At 41.2% G+C, this 17714-nt stretch overlaps 1 protein-coding gene and 1 long non-coding RNA gene across 4 annotated transcripts in view; one reads left to right on the forward strand and one right to left on the reverse strand.

Annotated features, from left to right (window-relative positions):
• Nucleotides 1-17714, reverse strand: part of POU6F2 (POU class 6 homeobox 2) — a 501581-nt gene that overhangs the window by 53657 nt on the left and 430210 nt on the right. For all 3 annotated transcript variants that reach the window (XM_073008947.1, XM_073008946.1, XM_073008948.1), the window contains one exon: nucleotides 7963-8103. In XM_073008947.1, coding sequence (XP_072865048.1) covers nucleotides 7963-8103 — 141 coding nt within the window. The remainder of the gene's footprint in view (nucleotides 1-7962; nucleotides 8104-17714) is intronic.
• On the forward strand, nucleotides 8357-10116 carry LOC140709557 (uncharacterized). Its single transcript, XR_012090054.1, has 4 exons — nucleotides 8357-8369; nucleotides 8586-8689; nucleotides 9704-9782; nucleotides 9932-10116. It is a non-coding gene; the product is annotated as an uncharacterized lncRNA (long non-coding RNA).

The raw sequence follows: 17714 nt of genomic DNA on the forward strand, positions 1-17714 counted from the left end.
CAAATAAATAAATAAAATAAAAAGATAAACAAAACGCTGCAGCAGGCAGAAGGCGGGAAAGTGACAGCACGCCAGCTCTGCTTTAGGTGAGAGAGACCTTGGTCCTCTCTAGCTCAATCTTCAGGGAGAATCCTCCAAAGTAGATTTCTCACTGTGCATTCCTACACACCCCTTTGACGGTACATGGCAGCTTGCACTGCTGAGTTTTGCTGGGGAAGGAGAGTAGAAAGAAAGAGTTCAGAGAGGGCTTTTCTTTCAGTTCTTTAAGGTAACCCTAAGGCGATTGATAACTTCTTCATTTCAGAAGTGTGGTGGGGGGATAGAAGGATGGAGGGCGGGGCGATCTTGGGCAGGGCCGCACCCGCCGTCCTTAGAAGGCACAGCCCTGCGCTTCTGCTGGGGCCCTGACATCCAGCGTGTCCGCAGCTGGGCCGCACCGGAGCAAAGCTTTCCATCAAGTCCGTCGCCCGCGGAGTCCCTGCGCTTCGGGGCTCAACAGCGCCATTTACCATTGAGAGGGTCCCAGGCCTCAGGACGGCGAGGACACTTCCGCCCTTCACTCCACAGCCACCCCCTCCACTCCTCCTCTGCCAGGGCACTGCAGGAGAGCCCCTTCACCGAGCGCCTCGGGTCGTCCCACGTTCATTTGCCCTCGGTTTGCATATGACGAGTCCCTGGGACTTTTGGCAACAGTTTGAGATGAGATCCTTTATTTCTGCAAAAGTGTTATGTAGGTGTGTGCCCTCAAAACAACACAGAAACCACCGCGAAGCCCCGGTTGCAAAGGAAGCCCCCACTGGAAGAGGTTCTTTTCTGATTTAAATCACTATTTCGCATTTTTTAAAAAAGTGGATAAGAATGAGTGTGAATAGCTTCCTGCAGCATTTTTTGAAGTGGGCTCTGCCAGCGTGAACTCTAGGAAGTGTTCGGTTGGGGAAAACAGGGTTAAGAAAATAAAAGAGGTTGCTGGGGTGAAGCTCGGCGGGGCAGCACTACCGCCTGGCTCCGCCCACGGATGGGTCCCACGCGAGACGGCTGCACGGCGCTGCCCGGCTCCTCGGACCAGGGGACTCTCGTTTGTGGGGCATCTTGAGGGACTCGTTATTTTCCCGAAGCGCACACTTAGGGAAAAACGTCATTAATGCAACTGCTTCTCCTGAAATGAGGAAATAAAACTCTCAACTGGGCTCAAAGGGGAAATTTGGTATGTTAGTAGAAAAATTGAGGTTGCTTATTGTTTTATCTTTATAACTCAGATGAAGTCAGGGTAAAATTCCTACAATGTTACTAATCCCATGAACATATATATTTCCCAGTCTCTAGAAAGAGCTGATTTAAGAAATGTTATTCGATTTTTAAAAATGCTACTTGAAGTATAGTTCACACAATGCTACTTAATTTGTACACCTTTTAAAATAAAATTTCCTATAATGACATTGCACATGAGACAATACAAGCTTTTTTCAGATTGTTTTTTGGTTTATAAAAGATGGCCAAAAGCATTAGTTAAGCAATGTGATATGAATAGATTGGTCTGTTCATTGTATTTGTGAGAAAACATACAGACACCAACTCTGAGTTTTCAACAAAACATGTTTGATTCTTATTTATGCAAAATATAGAAACAACATATTCTAGTGCCTTTTTTTGTATTTAAAAAGGGTATTATTCTGTACATATTACTTCGTGTCTTGCTTCTTCAATTAATATTTTGGAGTAAAAATGCAGAACGTGCATGGAAAGGGTTCATTTTATCATGGTAATCACCTTGAGAATGGGAGAAGAAGGTGCTACAGTTTCAGCTGTGTCTGTCATGTTTTCTTTTTTATCTTAAAAATTTTTTTTAAATTAATTTTTTGTGTGTGGCTGCTTCCCGCCGCTCCTACCCCTCTGTTTCTTTTAAAAATAAGCAAGAAAACTGAAGCTAATATGGAGAAAAAATGTCAATATGCAGGTGGTTAAACAAGAGTGCCTTTTGTATTGTTTTGCAAAAATTATTTTCTGTACATTTAACATGTTTCATTGTTTAAAATGAAATAAAGTAATATATGTGAATCTCCCTAAACTCCTGATCAACTGGCTTTGGCAGGATATTTCTAATGAACCTCATTTATTTAGTCACATGGTCAGAATTACACATATTTCTTTTCCACAGGGTTTGAAAATAATTTTACAAATGTGTTCAGCTACGGTTTTGTTAGTTCTTGGCAGATCTAGTAACTCCTAGAGTGGGACTCAACACTCACTGAATAAATTCATTATATCTCAATCCTTTGGCTGAGATTTGCATTTACTATAACTTTATTTTCATTTATTTTGTAGTGATTTGCTTTAAAAGATTCTCATGTATTTAAAAGGTTGGGCTAATTACTTTCGCAACCCACAGTTCAGGGTCAATTGCTGGGTTTTCGTCCTAAAAGAATAGCCAGGATTTATTAAATGCTTATGACATATATCAGGCACTGTGTCAGGCACTTTTTCTACCACATTTAACCCCACAACAAATATATGTGAGAAGCCTATCATTCCTGTTTTACTGATGAGGAAACAGAGGCCCAGAAAAAAGTTTTATAATGTATCCAAGATCCACGCAACTAAGAAGTGATAGTGTTTGGGTTCCAATCAAAGCCCATGCTCTTAGCTACTCTCTTGCTCTCTGGAGATGTTATTTATCTTATTACAACTCAGAGCAACATCCCCATCTGAACATCATGTTGCTTCAATTCTAAGATACGTATTTTTAACCATGTTTGAAAGTGATGACATCAGGATGGCCTTCCAGTTGATGCGTACATCCATGATGCTGGTGGTGTTCCTGCCTCTCCATCCACCCCTTTCTAGCTCAGAGCTTTTGAATAGAATTGAGTGGCAATCAATGGTTTTGCGCAATCAAAGGCATATTCTCTAAGTCATAATGCATAGACTGCTGTTAGAACCATTTGATAGGTTTTCTTTCATCATGGCCTTGTGGTCATTTTAGGAGGCAGCCCCTATCCTACACTGCTCCAGCAAATCCTTCCAGATCTCACCAAACCAACTCTGCTCAGCTGACATACAATAGTATGTACATTCTTGAGTAACCTGACCAGGTAAGTCTCTTTACTTTTCCTTCTTTTTAATACGTTGAAATAGTGATGTTTAGTTGATTTCACCTCCCTGCCTTGATTGGCTTTTTAAGGACCAATGCGTTTGACTTTACTTGCTGCCACTTAAGAAAATTTCACAGTGGTCTAGGACTTAATTTCATCAGGAAACATTCTGAGCTTCAGTTAAAATGTAGAATGCTTTCTTTAGCACCAGTAGAAAATAAAATTTCATTTGCTTTTACTTTGCTGCAATAACGCCAATAAGAAGATATTGCCAGGGGCACCAGGGAAGCCAATTCTATAGCTGAACAAATCGATAGTAAATCTACTTGCCAAATCTTGAACATACCCACTGAGTAAGTGTTAAGAGCACATATATACACTCACACTTTCCCTCCTCCCTACTGAACTATCCAAGATAAGGGTAAGATTTCCTTAAAATAACTTAATGTCCTACTAAGATTTTCACATTCTCAAACTCCTCACACATACACAGACTTTAGCATGGGTTTTTGTGCACAGTTATGAACTGAAAACACATACCATCTTGATTAATAGGTAGCATTTATTGGGTGATAGCATTATTGAGTGATGATTGTGTGCCTGATGCCATTCTTAGGACTTTAATCCTAGGACCGGGTGTTATTATTATCTCCATTTTTCAGATGAAGAAATTGAAGCACAGAATAAGGAAACTGCCCAGTCTCACAGCTGGTGGATGGCAGTCTGGCTCCAGAACCCTTTCTTTTTGCTTGTACACTGTACTGCCTCTTGCTGCATGTTCAGATCAAATATAGGTTTCCAGAAACTATGAGACAAAACTCTTAACAATGATGATGATGATAATTATGCAATCATTTATTGAGAATACCTGTGTACTCAGGCACTGTGGTAGGCTTTCCCCACACATTATCTCATTTAATCTTCACAACCTAGGAGCTTAGATTTTATTATCCTTACTTTATAATTGGCAAAACTGAGGCTCAAAGAGCTCAAGTAATTTGCCCAAGGTCACAGAGCCAGTTATGGGCCAACCTGGAATTCAAACAAGTCCACAGCTAGCACCCATTCCATTGCCCACCTGCCACACTTGCATGATTTCCAGATCCAGTAAACAAAGAGAACTAGGATGTTTTTCTCAGCAATGCCATAGTCATGATCAATTTCATGACTACTAATTTCAGGAGGATACATGCTACCTTCCCACCTCAGAGTGAAGTTGGGTATGATATAATTTTAGAGCCTTTAACATCCTTGGGTAAGATATGTACTTTATGATTTTATTTATTTATTTTGGAGACAGGGTCTCACTCTGTCACCCAGGCTGGAGTGCAGTGGCACAATCTTGACTCACTGCAACCTCCACCTCCCAAGTAGCTGGGACTACAGGTGCCTGCCACCAGACCCAGCTAATTTCTTTGTATTTTTTTGTAGAGACAGAGTTTTGCCATGTTGTCCAGGCTGGTCTCAAACTCCTGGACTCAAGTGATCCACCTGCCTTGGCCTCCCACAGTGCTGGGATTACAGGCATGAGCCACCATGCCTGGCCTCTACTCTATGACTTTAGAATGCAGTATTTCTGTTAAAATTTATAACTCTATTGAATAGTGTCTGTTCTTTGAATTAATGACACACGAGTGGGTGGGGTTAGAAAGTTATAAAAACGACTGAAGTTTTTCCTCCTTGTTTGCTCATAATAACTATCGGTTGGGGAAAAAAGGAGCAGGAATAAAATTCTTCAATATATGGAGATTTCCTATCTCTTTAAATTTACTGATATCCGGTTAATAGAAACAGAGTCAGACGCCAAGATAGGGAAGCAAAACTGCCAAGTCCCGGGTGGGGGGATTTCTTTCTGCTGAGAGTTGAGGGCCAAGAGCCTGAAGTAAGATTCTGGCATGTCTCCTCACGTGAGGTGGGCATCTACCCAGCAGAGGAGGCAGCCTTAGGACTGCTTGCCCTGCAAAAGTGCACCACTGGCATAGGCTGTGGGCCCTGTGAAACACTAAGTAAGTCTCACAGCTGCCTCATATATGTTCCATTTGAACGTTAAGAATGAAACCATGGCTTAGGTAGGTTAAGTCATGGCTCCAAGATCATAAAACTAGAAAGCGGTGGAGCCTAAACTCAATCCCAGGTAGGTCTGAATTCAAAGTCTTAACTACTGAATCTTGTCTTTTGTTTCTGGGTAGCCAAAATAATCTAGCAGGAGGGGAGGATCAGAACATTTGTGATAATAGAACCCCCATCTCACCCCACCCCTTCTCAACAGACCTAACCTCACCAAACTATCAGTAGAGTAAAACATGCTTTCCACACTTAGGTTTAGATTTTAATGTGATTACTCCTGGGGTGAACTTCCAAATGTAAACAATAGTTGATGTCAAGAACTCAAGCAAAATAATTTTTAAATGTATTCTGAGTTTTCTCTTTGTACCTTTTCCGGGAAAGTGCTATGGAGATTTTTAAGAAATCAAAAATGGGCTGGGTGGAGTAATCCTACTTTACATGGTATTTTGAGCAAGGCTAATTTTAAGAATCTGGTTTCAATGTATTGCTACCTTTTGTGCCACGTGAACATAAGCCAAAGGAATATGCACACATGCAAACAAAAAACAGATAATTTTTGCCTATCTTTTTTGGTGTAATTTGACCATAGGCTGTTCACCCCACTTCACAGGGCCATGCAAGTATCTTTGTGCCAACAGTTGTAGGACATGCACCTTTTCCTGGGAAGATAACCGGGTTGATATTCTAAACATAAAAAAAAAAAAAAAACTCAAAACAAACAAACAAAACCAACCATATCGCTACATGAATATGGCCAACTATCCACTGGAAGTTTGAGTATTTTAACTCTTGAACTCTTTCTTCACTAGGTAGAAGACATGACCCCACTGGGCACATGTGTTAAAACTTAAGATTTCATGAGTGGGCATTATTGATTTCTCTGTGAATGTCATTTTTTTTTCCACTTTAGGAGGTTTGTGTACCAAATCAAATAAATGATCATACTACAGTTTCTAAGATACGATATTTTAAAGTCAACTCTTATACAATGTATGCACAGTACCAATCAATCTTCTACTTGGAAGATCATTTTCTAATGGGTACTTATGGGCTGGGAAAGCTATCCCTGGGGTTTGGCAAAGGCCAAAAAAAGCAAAGGTAGTAACTCCAGCCCCTGAGAATATCTAATTGGGAAAGTAATCAGCCCTTAAGTGATCAGAAGAATAAAATCCTAATAATTCCTTCTATATAATGGATTTTCTGCATCACAAATATTCAAATGATAGAGAATGGCAGTGTATTTTACTTAGATGTAGGAACAAAAAAATCAGAGGAAATATCTGTCGGTGGATATGGTTTCTATCTTGAACCCCTAAAATTTACATCTCAAGGGCCAGCTCCCTGGCAGGAGTGAGGCAGGGTATCCTACTTCTGGGCACAGCTCTAGGAAGCAGCGACCTGATGTGAGTATGAGTTATAGATATTAAAACCAACTTTTCCTCCACACCAATACCCCGTCCCTCCAGAAATCTTAATAGGCTTTTGAGAGCCTCCATTTAGAGCCGGCTGCATAAAATGATCCTTTGATGAAAAGGGATTGGAACAAGGGTTAAAGCAGACATTGAAAGGTTACTGTAGAGGGCACAGTGTTCATACAACCCTCCTTTAATATGTGTGGTGTGCACCTGTGATAAGATGATTCATTACATGGGGCCTCTCTTTGACAAGCTCCATCGTTCAGCCCTCGGGGTTCTGATGGGACAATCCTGCACCCGCCCAGGAAATAAAACAAGGTCAGCTTTTTTTCCCTGGGACGTAGACGGAGACGATTTAGCTTATAATGCATCTTTGTTTACTTTTTATGTAAAATAAAAACAGGGTTCAAGACATCGAAATGCCTTCTCTCCACAGAGCAGGCCAAGCAGGGAGGATGCAAACACACTGCTGGGCAAATAAATAAGGCTGGGGAAAAAATCTTTGTGAGAATGCTAGCCCCTTCTCCCTTGGATTTCATGATCATAAACAGTCACACTGGAGAACCAAGTGTCCTAACCACTGGGTTCTGAGAAAGGCCTTCGGATGGAGGGTACCCTAACATCATCAGTTTCATCTCGTTTGCTTTTTATGCAGGTTTTGGGTTTATTGAGTCGTCTGAAGCTCTTCCAGTATCTTGTATGACCATTATGTGGCACATTAGCAGTGTGAGGGGACGGACCCTATCTCATGACATGAGGAAGGTTTACTGCCCCTGTCATACTGAAGTAAATCAACAAGCATGCCAGAGGTTGCCTGGCTTCCATGGGAACTGGCAGGAGGCCGGGGGCCATGGAGCTGACTTGTAATTGGCTTCATTCTAACTCACCCCTTTTCTTTGTTGCTTTTATAAGACTTCTTCATCACCTTCCCATACATTCAAAAATTGGCTTTGTTAAGACTAATTTTGATATCTTACAGCAATTATGAAAGGAAACTGATCAGTTTCCCTCATTATCCAAGTTCTTCCCTAAGTGAAAAATAAAAAAAGCAAAACTGGCATTTTATTTTTAAAATGTAACTTTTTTTTTTTTTTTGAAAGAATGCCCCTGTAATGCAAAGTAACTTCTTCATATAACGTCATAACATGAGTCACAGTACAAAGATAAAAACAAAATAAAACTTTGACAATCTAGAGGTAGGAAAAAAAATCTTGCTTCTAAAATATAGAAACACCCCCCAACCCTTCTCCTATTCTTGACATTGCTAGTAAACATTATTTATTTGCCTCGAATAGATGCGGTTACATATCACTGTCATGCAAAAGAAATTCATTTCCTTTCCGAGTTCAATCTGCCATAAAAATGCACTCTTGTTCCCATCTCCCACTCACCTGTCCTTGTGCATTAGTAACTAGTTGACCTGTGACCCCCTGAAGACTGGAGAGGGCATTGCCAAAGGCCTGTGAGCTTGCTATGGAGCTCATGGCTGCTGCAGCCGCTGCAGCCTGACTTGCTAGTGGATTATTAACCAGCTGCAAAGAGAGAAAAGATCACCGTGAAAACCACCGAGAGGCACAGGCACAGCACACGGACACAACATTGACTCTAGGGAGGTAGTTCTTGCCTCAGTTCGCTCATGCAAAGGGGCCTGGAACCCACCGGAGGGGCGTGGCGAACATTCCCTGGAAGCTCTGGGGTAGGGGGATGATGGAAACGAGACTGGAAGGAAAATGTTGGGCAGCTTGATGGAGCCTGGGTTTAGGGCTAGCCCAGGAGAGAACGAGCCTGAACTTTAGGGGTGAGGTGGGCTGTTAGGACCTTCTTGGGTGGAGAAATGATTTTGCAGAAGCCCTCTAGATTAAATAAAACTCTGAGGAAATATCTGCTTTCCCTGAGGTAACCAGACAGAATAGGGGAGTAAATAGGATAGGGGTTGTGGAAAGACAGGAATAGATTTTTAGGATTTCTGTGAATGAATTTATCATTTCCATTTGTGGATTGCAGTTTCTTTCAGGGACATCGGGTGAGGCAGGTGTTCCACCCCACTTTCTTGTTTGAGGGGAGAAGGAAACCAAAGCCAGTAGAAATGGGAATCTATGGCCTCTGTGCTCTCAGAGGGTGAGTCTAGGGCTGCGACAATTTTGGGGCTTTACCCTAACCACAGGATTCAAGGCCAATGAGAACGGCTGTTCGATGAATGGTCAGATTGACAACTGCTTGCTGTTGTAGCTGATATATGGTCTTTCCTCAGCCTCTTTCCTGGGACAAGATCGAAACAGGGAGGAAGAAAGAGAGAGGGGGAGAGAGACCTGCCAGGGAGGAGGTTATGGCTGCCAAAATCTGTTTTTCCATGGAGACCAATTCAATATTCTCCTTCCTGCCAATTTTCCACGCCACAGGTTTTCAGGCCTTCTGACCATGAGGCAGAAGTGTGGCTTCAACTAAAATCTGCATTTAGGTTAATGACTAGATATAAATTCAAGAAACATTTAAACTATTTTCACAGTATTGGTTTTGATACATGAATTTCATTTGTATTTATTCTAGGGTGTTATTTTTTTTCCATATAGTTTCTCTCAAGTACAACAATTGTTGTGTTGGAAATAATGCATTTTCCATCACCAGTTCCCACATCCATGAAATTCCTGCATTTTTTTCAGAAACATGCCAAGACTAAGACTTGGTGGAAAAAAATTAATGCCATACCTAATTCAAGTCCTGGAAGCTCTTCTAAAAATGCCACTTTTTAAACTTCCCTTTCTTTATTTTCTGTCTCAGTCTCTCTTCTCTCTCTCTTTTCCTTCTTCCCTGTTTCTTTCCTTCAAACCATATTTAATTTCTTAATTTCTTTGGAAATTTGCCTAGAGATTATACTATCTTATGAAGAAGGAAATATTATCAGAGAAAACATCAAAAAGGACAGGAATTTAATAATTATTTTTTCATTAATGTGATATCTTTATCTTATTGGTTTCTTTATTCATTTATAACTACATTTCACATAACTGTTCTTCAGTAATTCTGCTGACCCAGCTATTTTTTTTTTTAAATGAGAATCCATTTTAAGTTGATTACTTTATGTCTTTTGCCTTTATCTCTCTCCTAAAAGACAATAATGATTTTCTTTTTAAGGAGAAAAAAATTCTCACTCATCAGCCTAAAGAGAAACCCTGTCTTATCCCAGATTACCACCATGGGATTTAAAATTCAGGTTGATCTTGACTGTGATTTTTGGAGTATGTCTTTATAGGATAGATGGGGTAACAGTATGCATCCAGAAGTAACTCTCCTTGTTTGTAGACTACCTGAAGTGAGAAGAGTTCATAATGTGTTCTTTTTTTTTTTTTTTAACTTCTGAAGTGAGAAGACTGCATTGGAAACACTGTCTCCAAACTGCTGGTACAGACACTGACCATTGGTACAATATTTTTAGGTCATTTATCAAGTGCCATGTTTACATTTCTTTCACGCAATACAAGTTGAAATCGTAATGAAATTCTTGAGTTTTGGAATATCTCAAAATAAGCTTCTTCATCCTCAACAAATGATTAAATTATGTTCAATTGGATCTTAGTGTCGAACATGGATTTGGTCCATGGATTTTGGGTGAACAATTTAAATATCTATAGACAGACTGCTCTCTGAAGAAGATGGGCAATTATTTATATTTAATGAAAAGAAAATATTTTTATTAACTGCAAGACATTTCCCTAACATCTATGTTGATCAAAAATTCATATAGGAAATTATAGAATTATTCTCTGGATACAAAATAGCATAGATTGGGAATTTCCTACATTTAGGACACTAGTGTGTTGTTCAGATATAGTCCCATGCAATTTGCTGCATATTCAGGTATTGCATAAATATAAACAATTATGCTGAATACGAAACAAAGTCTCTATTTAAAAGTGAGCTTCTGAGCCTTTGTGTTTTGGGGTCAGAAATGGGTATACTTCAACTGCTTTGGACTGCTGCCTTGGCTTATTTTTAATGTTTATTTCCTCTGTATTCTGGTCCTAGCTTAAAATCTAATTTGGTCCTCTTTTTGCTGCCCTTCCCTCTTAATAAAGCAAATGCCAACTCAAATGACTCTTTTACTTCCTACCCAGCATTCCGGTAGGTCTTTGTGGAAGTTGTCTGAGCTCTGGGGAGATGCCTTGCTGTCCCTGTAGAACTAGAGCTAGAACCACAGTCACGGAGTGTGGTGTGCACAGACAGTGGGTGCAAGCCAATCTGTAAGCTGACAGCATTCCAGGAGGACCCCTGGTGGTGTTGATGGATGCAACTTTATACCTACATATCTTTTGGCTTCTCTGTCTGTGACTGCCAAGGCAGGGATGTACTATGCATTAAAATATGAGGCAGGGAAGTGGAGGCGGTGGTCAGGAAGCCACACGTGTTCTTCTCATCACCTCGGGTCATGTCACTCTGTATTGTCCCCAGTCATATCATGTTAGCACTGCTCCTATCAATATTTCTTGATTGGAGACTCCGGGTAGATTTGGACAGAGGGGAACTCAGGCACAATAAATGCACATAATGAGCATGTTATCGTTCCGGGACCAACTGGATATTTTGAAGCTGCTGCCAAGTTTATGCCTTCAGATCTTTCATTGCCAATGTACCTAACCAGCAAAGGATGGCCCAAATGAAGTCTGACTATAATATATGGTCTTGTTTTCAACAGACCAGCTTAAAAGACATGATGAATTCTGGTGTGTGCTTGTTGATGAATGTGGAAGCTTTCTAAAGGAAGGATTTGCAGAGGGCTAGAGTTCTTATGTTACATACAAATGGATTTTGGGCCTTGAATACATCAAGTTCTACTTCTGGAGTCTAAAAACCCACTAAGAGAAACATTGATATCTTAAAGACAGTTTTCTCCTCCCTGGAATTTTAGAGAATACTATGACAGAATAATTTTTTAAAGTAGTTTTATGCCAGTGAGGAAGGGCTCCAAGCCTCACATTCCCCTGCTCACCCATTAATGCAGGTGAGGGCATCAGCTCTGAAAACAGACTGCCTTGGTCTGTGACTTTAAGTAAACCACACTTCATTTTCTTATGGGTAAAATGGGTATAAAAAGAATATCACACACAGGGTTAGAATGAGAATTAAATGCGATAATGCATTCAAAATTTTAGAATACCTAGCATACATTATTTTCTTAATAAATGCTAGCTAATATTCTGATGGTTTTTACTGTGCATGAAGATTTTGAATTAATCAACTTAGAATTAGAACTCACCTCCATAAATATTTTTTTTCTTTGGAAATAATATGAACAAGGGTAATTATTCCCTATTTTTAGGGCAATTTTATTTTACTTTTTTTTCTTATAAAAAAAGATCAGCTTGAAGAATGTGTGAAAGTATTTTAGAGTAGAGAGCATAAGCAAAAAGTACTTAAGACAGGGCTTCATCTGCCAGTCTTGGGCCTGTCCAATTTGATGGAATTAGCTCATCTATAGAGAAAGTAGTGCTTAGAGTCTGAAGTCAGGGTCAGTGGGTGACAGCAAGAGAAGACATGACCTTATTTGTAGTATGTTTTCCTCATCTTTATTTTGCAATATTCATTAGGTTTCCATAAGGGCACCCATTTTGGAGTTTAACTCCTGCCTCATGTCAAAATATTGTCAATGAGTCCATCTCACAGTTGTTGATTTGATAGTGAGGGAATGCAGGAAAAAGATTTGCAAAAAAAAAAAAAATTCTTTTAGGATTTACAGTGATTTATTTCTATGTTTCATATCAATATGGATATTTGGTGCTCATCTCATAATGAGAATAAATCCATATTTCCAAATCTGTATACTTTGTGTATCTCCTTGCTGCTTGTGTACACTAAATGGTGATGAGAAAAAAAGCTTTGATAAAGTCTCCCCAAGGAGCCCCCTTAAATGATGTCATATAGATGTCACCATAGATACCACATGATGGAAGAAGGTTTTTCTCTAAGTCATGTCCCATATTCTCTTTCTCTGAAAGATGCATAGTTTGCATCCTGGAAAGAATTCAGTTTCCTTAAATCTGAACATTAGTAGTAATAATATGTTTCATGCAAATGGGCTGATTATATAATTCTATTATTATAAATCTCATTTACAAAAATATGGCAGCATGATGAGAAAATTTAGCTATGGTATTATATTCCTATGTTTATGTCTTCATTCTAAGAGGGACTTATGAGTGCAGCTGCCTCAAAACCTTTCTTTGGATCATAATTGCCCATGATCTATAGTTCTATCATTCTCCTCATGAACTATGTGGATTTTATAGAGTATGGATTTTAGAGCAGCTCTTTTTTGCTACTAACTTTTCAATTTAGAACCCTGGAACTGTGGTGCCATTTGTTTTCAAATGAGGATATTCATAAATGCATTCATCACTATTCATTCCTCATTTAAGGTTTGAAATGACTTGGCCGTGGCTGCCTAGAAACAGCAGGGCAAATGCAGCTTTTGAGTTCATTTACATACATTAGGACCTCGACTTTTCCTGTATGTATGAAAAAGTGTCTCTTGATTCCTTGGGATTCTTCTAACCAAATCAGTACTTCCACATCTTACCCTCAAGTCTTCTCTTAAAAGGTCAAGAAATTATCAGTAGACAAATATTGGAAGAGTGGCCATATGTATCTCAACAATGTACTTGATGTGTGTTTTATCCTACTAAATGTTTCTCCCGGGTCTCATCATTATTGTTGTGTTATAACAATACTCTCACAACAGTTAGAAAACCAGTTTTGTGAGTTCCAGTATTGAGCCAGGATTTGCTGCTCGCTGTCTGCCCACGCTTCCCTGTAGTGATGGCAATGTGCTAGATGCTGACCTGCCCACTCTCTGCCAACCGACTGGAGGTCTCCATTGACCACTGCTGACGGATCTCTTGGGCTGGGGTGCTTGAGATTGAGAGATGCCTCTGAGGCACTGCAATATCCTAAAAGACCTTTTGAGACAGCCAGATGGAAAGGGGTCCCCAGAGAAACTCCAACCAGCCTGCGTGCTGGGAAGAATGTGCACTGGGGTGGAGCCACAGAAATCCACTCTGTCTGCAGCAGGGAGGAGCCTGGCCCCTCCTCTTCCTGGGTGGAAGCTGGGATTCAATCAGGAAGTGCACCAGCAGGGTCTCTGGTTTTGCAGAGAGTCCCTGTTTCCCCTTTTTTCCTCCTTTTTGCCCAATAAATCCTGTTTTTCTCACGCTTCAGACTGTCTGTGGGCTTAATTTTTCGTGGCTGTGTGACAAGGACCCCATCTTTAGCTGAACTAAGGAGATAGTCCTACAACACTTTGACTCACCAATGTAAAATCCCATGATTTTGGTATAGTTTCAGAATCAATTATATTTTATTTTTATTTAATGGTGAAATTGGAAGTATAGTAACTTCCTATGAGTACTCCAATACACAGCCATAATGGCTAAGAGAGGAATTTTTAAGGCAACCTAAGGTTTTTGGTCAGGTTTCCCAGAAACAGAAAAAGGAAGGGAGGAAACCTGACCCAGCATGAGGCTCTGTAGTGTTTGTAGGGTCTCAGCATTGTCCCATCCTATGGGAAGGAAGCTGGGCTGTCATACCCTACACTGTCAGTCCTTGGTTAACAGCCCATGGGGTGAAGATGAGGGTTGGCCATGCCCAGGCACTGCTGGCCCTTTGCTCTTGGGGTCAAATGGATCCTGGAGCCCGAGGGAGTCCTTGGAAGAAGGGCTTCAGATGCAGGTCATTGAAAGCCCAAGGTGTGGGGGCAACTCATGGAAAAAGAGGGATTCCAGGGGATCTGGGTGGAATTTGTGACATAATAAGAAATATATATTTTGTCTTCATCCTTGGTTCCTGACACAGAACTCCTAAACCCTTGGAATTTCTGAGTAATAGGGGTAAGAAAAACATCTTTTGTTATTCTTAATAAGCTCTCTTTCAGACACACCCAAATTTATGCTAATGAGGTGGCTCTAGGAGAATTCCACCTGGCTGGTCAAACCCGGTGACTCCCGGGAATAGAACTTGCAGCCCCACTCCCGACTGAAGGAGAGGGAAGAGAGGCCAGGGACTGAGCTAATCACCAGTGGCCAATGATTTCAGCAATCATGCCTTCATAATGAAACCCTACACAACAGATTTGGAGAGTTCCTGGTTGGTGAATGTATCCCTGGGCTGGGAGGGTGGTACACCCCAACCCCCTGGTGACGGAAGCTCCTGCACTATGGACCTCGTGAGACCTTTCTTTTCCCTCCCTCCCTCCCTTCCTCCCTCCCTTCCTTCCTTCCTTTCTTTTTTTTTACATTCCTGAGACAGGGTCTCCCTTTGTTGCCCAGGCTGGAGTACTGTGGTACAATCGTAATTCACTGTGGCCTCGAACTCTGGAGCTGAAGCCATCCTCCTACCTCAGCCTCCTGAGTATGTGGGACTATAGGTTCACGCCACCACTCCTGGCTTTTTCTGATTTTGTAGCCATAGGGTCTTGCTACATTGCCCAGTCTGGTCTCAAACTCCTGGTCTCCAGTGATCCTCCTGTCTCAGCCTTCCAAATCGCTGGGATTATAGGCGTGAGCCACTGGGCCCAACCCAGACCTTGCTTTATGTGTCTCTTCATTTGATTGCTCATTTGTATCCTTTATAATAAACTCATAATCATATTTCCCTGTATTCTGTGACCCATTATAGCAAATTATTGTGCATGAGGAGGGAGTGGTGGGAATCTCCAATTTGTAGCCAAGTTGGACAGAAGTGTGGGTAACCTGGGGGCTCACTACTTGCAACTGGCAGCTGAAGTTGGGTCAGTCTTGTAGGACCGAGCATTTATTCAGTACCCATTATGTTTTGGGCATTGTGTGAGGGGATACAGTGCGAATGACAGACTGATGTGTTCTCCACCCTCACAGGGAGTATAGTTAACAGGGAAAAAAATTTGGGTGGGAAGAGGAGGGAAGTAGGAAAAAATAAGCTGGCCAGGAAGCAGTATTCAGACCTGGAGGGGGTGGCAGTCTGGGGTTAGGGGTCAGTGGGAGACGGGGCGGTGGTTCAGAGAGATCTGGAAGAGGCAGCTCAGAGCTGCTCAGAAATGCGTCCTGCAATTAATGCTCCATTCTACCTTGAAAGTGGAAGCAGCACAGTGAAACGATTAAGAACTTGAAATATGGAACCAGATTGCCTTGGTTCAAATTCTGAGGCTGCCAGTAGTTAGCTGCACATCTCTGTGTCTGTTTCTTTGGTTGTAGTAAAATGGGAATTATAATAGTGGTAATGACATTGTAGGGTTGTTGTGAAGAACATATGAGTTAATACAGGCAAAATACTAGAAGAGCTCCTGCCATATAATTAGCCCCATATAAGTTTTGCTGTAATAATTGTATTCCTTCTAGGAACTTCTGGTCATACTGCTGTTTTAGGATTGAGTCCCCTCTCCTCCTCATTCCCTCTGGGATAGTCCGACTGGCCTTTTTGCAGATCCTCAACTACCTCAGCTGTTTGCTTTGCTGTTTCCACCAGTAGAACTATTTTTTCCCATTCTCCCAGATCACCTCCTTAGAGCCACCTTCCTTGACTACTTTATCTACATAGCATTCCCTTTCTTTTCGAGATTCACGCCAAAAGATTTATAAGCAAAAGATATGATGTCTAGGATTTGCTTCAAAATAGTCCACAGTGGGAGAGTGGGTGGAGATATGGAAGACAGGTCTTGGTTTGATCATTGTAGGAACTGGATAGTGGATCTATATGGCTCATTAGACCTTTTTTTTTTTTTTACTTTTATATATGCTCACAATTTTCCATAATAAAAAGTTTTTAAGGAACCCTTCAATTCTCCATCTAGTCTTGTTTATTTCACACCTTATTAGAGTCTGATATTACATTATTTACTTATTTGTTTATCCTCTTTCTCCCCCTCTCTAGAAGTGCATTTTGGTTCACTGCTATATCTTTGACTCTTTCAACAGTGCCAGGCGTCCAGTAGGCCCTCAATAAATGTTTATCGAGTGAAGGAGGGAGTTGAAAATATCTCTATCTGACTGAGAACTTGGTGGGAGTTTGACTCTTTAATATTTACAGAAAAGAGTAGAAATTTTACAGCCAAACTTATCTGAATGTTTCTTTTAAAAAATATATGCTTCAACATGCTGAAACCCTAGCTCTACTAAAATACAAAAGAAATTAGCTGGGCAGGGTGGCACGCGCCTGTAATCCCAGCTACTTGGGAGGCTGAGGCAGAAGAATTGCTTGAACCCGGGAGGCGGAGGTTGCAGTGAGCCAAGATTGCACCACTGCACTCCAGCCTGGGTGACAGAGCAAGACTTTGTCTCTACTATGTGTATATATATATGCTTTACAGGCTACGTGCAGTGGCTCATGCCTGTGGATCAGGTGGGTGGATCACCTGAGGTCAGGAGTTCAAGACCAGCCTGGGCAACATGGTGAAACCCCATTTCTACTAAAAATACAAAATTTAGCTGGGCGTGGTGGCTTGTGCCTGTAATCCCAGCTACTCGGGAGCCTGAGGCAGGAAACCTGCTTGAGCCCCGGAAGCGGAGGTTGCAGTGATTTGAGACTGAGCCATTGCACTCCAGCCTGGTGACAAAGAGAGACTCTTTCTCCAAAATATGTATATATTTGTCTATATATATATGTATAAAAATATATATATGCATTACAATCTCTCACACCACATTGAACCAACTGGCCAGAGCCTCACACATCTGGTGACTCAGTCCTGAGAGCTCCTGTGTAACCCCCGTGCGTCAATTTGTCATGTGAGTTAGCACCAACAAATGCAGCCTTCCTCTTAGCTGCGCAGGCAGAGTCCTGAAAGGTCAAAATTGGCACTGAGCAGTCTTTCATACTAGTTGGGAATATTCCAGGATGTAAAACTCAACTCAGCAGCCAAAGGTGAAAACCTAGCTCTTCTCTGGACATTTTGTACCAAAAAATTGCATCCCAGATGTCCCTAGAAATTCTGTGCCTGGAATTGGGTGGAGCTGGGCTGAGCTGAGGGTTTAATCTCTTGGTTTGAGATTATTTGGGAACTGAAGGATGAAGTGGTAGTGAACAAGGCTTTTTTTTTTTTTTTTTTTTTTTTTTTTTTAAATCATTGGTTATGGTGGTGGAGACAGAGTCCAGCTATGGAGCCTACATCTCCCCAGCCCTG

The sequence above is a fragment of the Chlorocebus sabaeus genome, chromosome 21 (genome assembly GCF_047675955.1).
Source record: "Chlorocebus sabaeus isolate Y175 chromosome 21, mChlSab1.0.hap1, whole genome shotgun sequence".
NCBI classification, from domain to species: Eukaryota; Metazoa; Chordata; class Mammalia; order Primates; family Cercopithecidae; genus Chlorocebus; species Chlorocebus sabaeus.